An 8,538-nucleotide genomic window follows, 5' to 3' on the forward strand; every position below is an offset into this window, starting at 1 on the left:
CTACAAACAACAAATGCCAGAGAGACCGTGGAGAAAAGGGAGCGTTCTTATGCTATTGGTGGGAATGTAAATTGGTACAACCACTATGGAGAACAGTATGGAGGTTCCTTCAAAAACTAAAACTAGAACTCCCACATGACCCAGCAGTTCCACTGCTGGGCATATATATGAAAACTGTTTTACTTCTTAACTTGACTGTCAGTTGAGTTTCCATCTACAAAGCCTTGACTTGAATACCTGGAAAACACAGTAAATGCACACAAGCCCACAGATACATGTACACCCAGAAATATGGATCTAAGCTCACTTAGTAACGTAGTTTTAATTTCTTCATCTGTAAAGTTTGAGTGTACAAAGTTCAACAGTATATAGGAAATCTATCACATACTGGGCAGCTTTTCTAGTCAAGAGAAGGTGGTGTAATAAGAAGACATCTTTGAGTATTTTAATAATCCATCATACCAATAGGTCAAAGGAAAAAATAATGATAAAATCAGAAATGCTAGAGAAAGAAAAACTTTCAAGAAAGTCAGTTTATCTCAAGTAAACTCTGCAGTTTTTCCTGTTACTTGTCTACTTGATCTGCCCTCAACTGACAGAACTGTGTTAAAATCCTTTACTGCTACCCATCCCCAATCCCTTATCTGAAATTCGTGGGACCAGATGTTTCAGCATTCACTTACTGTTCTTTACCTAAGAGCCATAGCAGGGTCTGGAAGAGCACTGCAGAACCTAATAACACAATATTTCTGCAGCAGAACATAAATATTCATGCCAAGAAGGATAAATAAAGACTAAAAACAGCCTCATATCAGTTCAGGTCATGTTTTGCTGGCAAATGAGGCAGGAAAAGTAACTTTGGTTTTCATAGCCTTTGAGAGTTTAAACTTATAATCAGGGACCTTGAGTCTGAAGCATGTTTCTGTCAGTTCTTCTTGCATTTATATGCATTTTTTCATCTATTTTTTGTTAATTTACTTTTATTGAAGTGTAACACACAAAGATGAGAGCCCACAAATCATGAATGACAACAATTTGATGACATTTCACAAAGTCAACACATGCATGTAACCCCCAAGACAAGATATAGAGCATTACTGATGCCCAGAAACCTACACACATTATGACCTTATCTTGTCATTACACCTAAAAGTTAACCGCTATTTCTGACCTATAATACACCATAAGGGGTTTTTTTGGGGGGAGGGGGCATGGCTGTTTTTAAACTTTATACAAATAGAATTGTGAATCATGTACATTTTTGTGCCTGGCTTCTTTTGCTCAGTATTCTGACATTGAGAGCCACCTGTGCTGTTGCATGTAAGGATATTTGCTTGTTTCATTGCTGTATAGTATCCTGTGATACGAATAAACCACATTGTCTTTATTTATTCCACTGCTTTCTAGACGTTCTGATTGCTTCCCATTTGTGGCTGCCATCAATACTGATGCTGTGGGAGTTCCCACTGTGGCTCAGTGGGCTAAGGACCCGAGGTCGTCTCTGTGCAGGTGTGTGTTTGATCCCTGGCCTCGCCCAGTGGGTTAAGGACCAGGTGTTGCTGCAAGCTGTGACATAGGTTGCAGACGTGGCTTGGATATGGTGTTGCTCTGGCTGTGGCGTAGGGCTCAGCTGCAGCTCCGAATTGACCCCTAGCCCAGGAGTGTCCGTATGCTGCAGGTGCGGCTGTAAAAAGAAAAAAAAAAAAATGATGACGCTGTAAACATTTTTATTCATGTGTTTGGAGAACATGTTTGCATTTCTGTTGTACATACACTTGGACTGTGTCATGGTAGCCAGAATCCTATGATGCTGTCCAGTGACCCATGTCTCTTTGTAATCCCCTCTCGTCGAGTTGGTTGGAACCTATGGATATGAGGAAACATCAGTCTCATGACTATATTACTTTCTATGGCAAAAAGGACTTTGCAGATGTAACTCAGGTCACAGATACTCCACCTTAAGACAGGGAGGTTTCTTGGGGTGAGCCAGACCGAATCGGGCAAGCACTTGCAAGGGCCAAGGCCCTTGCTGAAAGATTTGAAGCAGGAGAGCCTTTGGGAGCATGGGCATGGGGGGGGGGGGGCGCCACATGGCGGCGAGGAACCGCAGCCAGCCTCTAGGAGATGAGTTCTTCCCCAGGCTGATAGCCAGTGGTGGAACAGGGGCCTCAGTCCTCCAGCAGATGGGAACTGAATTTGGCTAACAGGATGGATGGGTTTGGACAGGACTCTTCCCCAGAGCCTCCAGAAAGGAACACAGCAAGTCCACCATCACCTCATCATGTGAGACCCTGAGCAGGGAAGCCAGTCACACTGGGCACAGAGTTCTGACCTGCACAACTGTGAGCTAAGAAATGAGGGTTGTGCTAAGCTGCTAAGGGTGTGGTCATTTGTTCCACATCCATGGAAAACTAACAGGAATTCCGATACCTGAATGAGGGGTGCCGCCACTGCAACCCCTGAAAATGTGGAGGTGGCTTTGGAACTGAGCAGCGGACGAAGGCCGGAAGAATTTTGAGGTATATGCTAGAGAAAGTCAAAGTTGTCTTAGGAAAAGCCTTAATTATTTTGGACAGACTGTAGAAATCTGAACTTTCAAGGACATTGCTGTTGAGGGCTCAGGAGGAGGAGATGGCAGAGTCTTACTGGACACTGGAGGGGGTGGCGGTCCCAAGACTGTTGTCTGCAGTTATGTGGCAAGAGAAAAATATAAATGACAAGTTTGGATATATGGCGACGGCACAGGGTAGATGCTGCAGAATTTGGGGGGCATGATAGGAAAAAAAACCTAGATTGCCTTGAGCGGGGTGTTAGTACAGATGCAGAATTCAAAACCTCTGTTCATGGGGGCTCTCAAATAATTACAAGAATTTCCTCCTAAATTGCCCTAGAGGAAGCTGTAATAACTATTAAGAGTCTTCTGGTAGAAACCTTGACTTGGAAGTTTCTGGGGCTCCCAAAAATGTTAGGAACATGTTATTGGAAACTGCAGGAAGGGGGATGTTTGTTACATAGTGGGGCAATGCTTAGCAGAATTGCATCCTCCAGTTATGTGCAAAGTTGAACTAATAAACAATGAACGTGGATGTATTTCTGAGGAGATTTGTAAGGACAACGTTGAAAATGAGGCCTGGTTTCTTCTAGCTGCTCATTAAAAATGTGACAGTAGAAGGATAAATTGAAGTACAAATGTAACCAGGACTTGATGATTGGGGAGATGTCCAGCCTATCTAGATGAGAGAAGGAAAACCAGTGCTTGTGAGGCACTGTACTCCCACGATCCATGGACTGTTTTCCCTTGATAAAGGGCATCCTAAGGGCATTCACTAAGTTGTTGTCATTTGACATGGTCAGTAATATTAATATCTGGCTTTTTCTTTATGTGAATTCATAAATGAATACATCTAACCTCCATGTGTGGCTAACATCTTTCTACTGGACATCACTCCGTATTACTGAAATTTGAGATGCCTTTTAGACATCTCAAGTGAAGAAGTTGATATTCAGCTGAGTATGCGTGACAACTTTGGCATTTATTGGCTTAAAATATTTAAAGTTGTGACTACATGGGATCTTTTATCAAGTGAAATGTTTAGGAAAAATGATTTTAAAAATGACCTTTTTTGAAATGCCTTGTAAGACCTACGGGAAAGGCAGGAGGAGTTCCTTTTGCTGGTTTGTTTTACATAAATGTAGTTTCACTCTAGTCACTTTAATGTGGTCTCCTCCTGTGTTTCCACAACTTTACATTTTGAGAGGAGCCGAGTTGAGTTTTATCACACAAGCAGTCAAGGTGAAAAATGTAGACTATTGAAGATGATATCAGACCACATCATCAGCTACTCCAAGAACCATAGATATACGTTGTTCATACGATGGTACATGTCCAGCCAGTTCTCTCCAAACATGTCTATACACACACACACACACACACACACACACACACACACACCAACTTCATATACATGCTCACAAACTACCTGCTTGCAAATTTTTTATAATGGAATTATCTGTTTAATAATTTTTCACTCAGTATCTTACCATTTCCCATGTCAATTATTAACTCTGAGTCACCCCATCAGCCACCTTCCCCTTTCTCCTTTAGGAAACCCTTTTCCCAACACACAAACTCTTCTTCTAGAAAGGGAGACCTGAGGATCCCTAGAAGGTTTCTGACTCCTGCTGTTCCTTCCTCTTCCTGATCCTGGGTCTGCCTTCCAGCACTTCCTACTTCTGAGTTATCTTCCTCTCATACACTTGGTCATGCACTGCCTCTTTCCTATTCTTGGACATATCCATCACTTGTCCTTTTCTCTAGCCACCTCAGGTTAAACAGTTCCCTTTTTTCATGTCCCATTAATAAATCACATATGCTAAAAAGTTATTTAATGAATAGGTGCGAACTCCCCGGACAGAATGCCGTTTTTTTTCTTTTCTTTCTTTTTTTTGTCTTTTTTTTTTTTTTTTTTTTTTTTTTTTTTTTTTTTTTTTTGCCATTTCTTGGGCCGCTCCCACGACATATGGAAGTTCCCAGGCTAGGGGTCGAATCAGAGCTATAGCCACTGGCCTACACCACAGTCACAGCAATGCAGGATCCGAGCCGCGTTTGCAACCTACACCATAGCTCATGGCAACACCGGATCCTTAATCCACTGAGCAAGGCCAGGGATTGAACCCACAACCTCATGGTTCCTAGTCGGATTCCTTAAACACTGAGCCATGATGGGAACTCCCAGAATGCCATTTTTAACACAGGTAATGACTGAAAGGAGAGGATTTTTGAATTCCCATCGTGGTGCAGCGAAAACAAATCCAACTAGGAACCATGAGGTTGTGGGTTTGATCCCTGGCCTGGATCAGTGGGTTAGGGATCCAGCGTTGCCGTGAACTGTGGTGTAGGACAAAGACACAGCTCAGATCCTGTGTTGCTGTGGCTCTGACGTAGGCCTGCAGCTGTAGCTCTGATTAGACCCCTAGCCTGGCAACCTCCATATGTCGTGGGTGCAGCCCTAAAAAAAAAAAAAGAAAGGAGAGGATTTTACTCAATTTCACTTCCAAAGAGCCAGAGAGTATACTGAATACCTTCTTTTAATCTTCTAAGTTTACCAATGAATTTGTTTACCTCAATCAAAAATAGTAAATTGAGAGGAGTCGAGATGGCAGAATAGAAAAACATGGAGCTCACCTCCTCCCACAAATGCATCAAAAATACATCTGCTTGTGGGACAATTCTCACAGGATACTTTACTGAAGAACCATAGTATATTAGATGAAATAAAACCAACATTTTAATTTTATTCATCAAAAATTCTCTGTATAACAAGCAACCTGGGAAAGGGGAATCTCAACTCAGGGGCAAAGGCAGAAACTTTTGAGGGAGAAGAGGGCCTGGAATCAAGGGTCAAAAGCAGGTAAGTGCTGGGTGGTGGAGTCTTGGGGTGAGGGGGCTTCAAATAACATGACAGTGGTGGGTGGCTCCCAGAACTCTTGGAAACCTCACAGGTAATTGGAGAGCAGGCGGCCCATTCAGCACAGTGGGTAGAAGGTGATTCCTTTTGTGGGCCTTATGAGGATGCTCATGGAAGATTACGGCACAGATGGTGTAGGGGAGGAAGACAAGCTTCCAGAAGAGACAGGGCTCAGGCCATCAAGATCCCACATCAAGGCACACCTAATGCTAGCAGGGCTAGTGGTGGAGGTGGAGCCTGAGCCCAGGCTCCAAAACCGGTGGGAAGAGGGAGAGGAACTCTGGACAGAACACCCAGAGCGGGAGGAGCAGGGGCTCAGGCTAGGAGACCCAGGGGAGGAGGAGCAGCTCATACTACCTGGCCCAGGGAAAAGAGTATAGAACACACCAAGAGAAGAAGATGAGGAGGAACTCATCTGGATAGCAGAATCAGGCTGGGCAGCAAAGCGAAAGACCTCTGGATCAGGTGAGCTTGAGCTGCTCTGGAAGACAAGGCTTCTTAAAGCCAACCCAGAGGAAGAAGGAGGACTCTGAGCAACAGGCCCAGAAGCAGAAGAAGGGCTGCAAGGCGCTGATCTTTGCTGGGCAGTATGGCTGCGGAGGACAGGACCAGGTGTGGAGGCGTGGCTATGGAGAGCAGGGCCTGGCTGTGTGGCACAACTTTGGAGGGTAGGGCCTGACATGATGACACCATGGTGGAGAGCTGGGCCTGGACAAGATGCACTGCTGCAGGGAACACAACCTGGCTGGGCTGCAGGATGACAGAGGACCAGGCCTGGAACAGGTGCACCAAGGCTGTGGAGAGAAGAGCCTGGCTCAGATGCATGACTGTGCAGAGGAGCACATGACCCAAATGTGTGGCTACAGAGAGCAGGACCTGGTCTGGCTGCTTGACCACGGGCCTGGTCAAGCAGGACAGGGCCTGGCTGAGTGGTGCGGCCTTGTTGGGCAGAGCCTGGCCTGGCTGCTTGACCACGAAGAGCAGGATCTGGTGCTTTGGCCTGGCTTCGGAGGACAGGGCCTGATCTGGCTGCTTGACTGAGGAGAGCTGGAGCTAATGGAGTGGTGTGACCACGGAGGGCAGGATCTGGCACAGATGCATGGCGACGGCGGTGGCAGCGAGAAGAGCGAGGCTCAGATGCACAAGTAGCAAGAGCATCATCAGACTTGGATGTGTGGCTACGGAGAACAGGGCCTGGCAGAGTGGTGCGGCCTCGTGTGGCAGGGCCTGACCTGGCTGCTTGACCACGAAGAGCAGGACCCGGTGCTTTGGCCTGGCTTCGGAGGGCAGGACCTGGCCTGGCAGCTTGACCACGAAGAGCAGGACCCGGTGCTTTGGCCTGGCTTCGGAGGGCAGGACCTGGCCTGGCAGCTTGACCACGAAGAGCAGGACCCGGTGCTTTGGCCTGGCTTCGGAGGGCAGGACCTGGCCTGGCAGCTTGACCACGAAGAGCAGGACCCGGTGCTTTGGCCTGGCTTCGGAGGGCAGGACCTGGCCTGGCAGCTTGACCACGAAGAGCAGGACCCGGTGCTTTGGCCTGGCTTCGGAGGGCAGGACCTGGCCTGGCAGCTTGACCACGAAGAGCAGGACCCGGTGCTTTGGCCTGGCTTCGGAGGGCAGGACCTGGCCTGGCAGCTTGACCACGAAGAGCAGGACCCGGTGCTTTGGCCTGGCTTCGGAGGGCAGGACCTGGTCTGGCAGCTTGACCACGAAGAGCAGGACCCGGTGCTTTGGCCTGGCTTCGGAGGGCAGGACCTGGCGGTGATGCGTTGCTCCACTGAGAAGCCTCAGAATGGCCGCTGCAGCTGCTGGGATTAGACCTCAGAGAAGATGGCGGCAACAGCAAAGGCCACTGGGGCCCGGCAGCCCCGCGAAACAGACTGCGCCGTCGAGGCTTCTGAGCAGGGGCAGCCTCCTCACCGCGGGGCCGCTTCTTCCTGCGGCCCTTCCCTGGGCTCGCGGTCTGAGTGGGACGCCGGCCAGAGCCCCCCGCGGCTTGCCCGATGGTGGCCCCACTCCCAGAAGGCGCGATCTGGACGCCTTGGCCCGTCACAGGCACCACACATCTCAGCTTCACAAGGGAATTCCCGCCCCCTTGGAGGTTGGAGCACCCCCTCTCCTGTACACCTTCCACAGCGGGTGGCCCCGGATCCTCCCTGGCCCCAGAAATGGCGCCGGCGTCAGCCACATCGCAGGACGAGGAACTCACTGTGTCTCCGTGAGGGGCGCCGCCACCCGATGGAGACAGGTCTCTGAAGACTGTGGAGACCATGGCACCGGGATCGAGGTTCTCTATCTCACAGGCATTGCCAGGGACAGAAATGACCCCATTCTTCAGCTCTGTGGGCATTTCACCCTGCTGTGGCTGCTGCTCTTTCTCCCAGCGTGACTGGGTGGCCATAACGCCAGATTCTCCCTCAGAGACCGGAGAGCGTGGCTGCAGACGCTGCCTCACTCGAGCCCAGGACTCCGAGAGTGAGGAGGGTGGGCGGTCCCAGGGGAGTCCTTGCTTCTGATTGGTGAGCTAAGTGTCAGGTGATTCTCATCTCGCGGTAGTTGGCCAATTTGGCTCCATCTAGCGCCAAACAGGAGGGTGTGCTCCACACATCTGGAAACAATGGGGCTGGTCTGCCCCGCCCAACACCCCTCCCCCACGTCCCCACCTAGCCCTGTGATGCTTGATGCCGTGAATTCCCCATTCTTATCCTAGGTGTATATGTATTTCAGAAGAGGGGGATGGGGACAAGGAAGCTGTCTATATAAATAATATGAGTTACCTCAAAGCCTAGTCTTTAGCACCACTCCAGTGGCTCGCCTTCAACCAATGGCTTGAAGGAAGAAGCACACTGGCCCCCAGCCAAGTGTCCCTCTTGGAATCTGGTAAGGACAATGGACCCATGTGTGACCCCAGAGGGGAGAGACTTGGAACACTTCTGGGGCAGCTGCATGACCCCCACATAGCGTCCAGATGGAGAGCAGCCTGAAGTCAAGCAATGGATGGAGTCCACACTGTCTTAGCTCAGAATGTTCGGCATGCTGTCATACACCAGAGGAGGCTTTAGAATTTTCC

The 8,538-nt window shown here is 48.8% G+C and overlaps 1 protein-coding gene across 3 annotated transcripts; it reads right to left on the reverse strand.

Moving 5' to 3' along the window:
• On the reverse strand, positions 5,266-7,927 carry LOC106506965 (uncharacterized protein CXorf67). 3 transcript variants are annotated; one of them, XM_021080507.1, is made up of 2 exons: positions 7,224-7,927; positions 5,266-7,157 (listed from the first exon to the last, which is right to left on the reverse strand). In XM_021080507.1, exons 1-2 carry the CDS (start codon positions 7,867-7,869, stop codon positions 5,587-5,589), a joined length of 2,217 nt encoding a protein of 738 aa, XP_020936166.1. In that variant the 5' UTR covers positions 7,870-7,927; the 3' UTR covers positions 5,266-5,586. The 3 variants fall into 3 exon arrangements, with proteins under 3 accessions (XP_020936166.1, XP_020936167.1, XP_013841593.1); XM_021080508.1 differs by having other exon boundaries at positions 5,266-6,695; positions 6,762-7,927; XM_013986139.2 differs by having other exon boundaries at positions 5,266-7,927.

The sequence above is a fragment of the Sus scrofa genome, chromosome X (genome assembly GCF_000003025.6).
Source record: "Sus scrofa isolate TJ Tabasco breed Duroc chromosome X, Sscrofa11.1, whole genome shotgun sequence".
NCBI classification, from domain to species: domain Eukaryota; kingdom Metazoa; phylum Chordata; class Mammalia; order Artiodactyla; family Suidae; genus Sus; species Sus scrofa.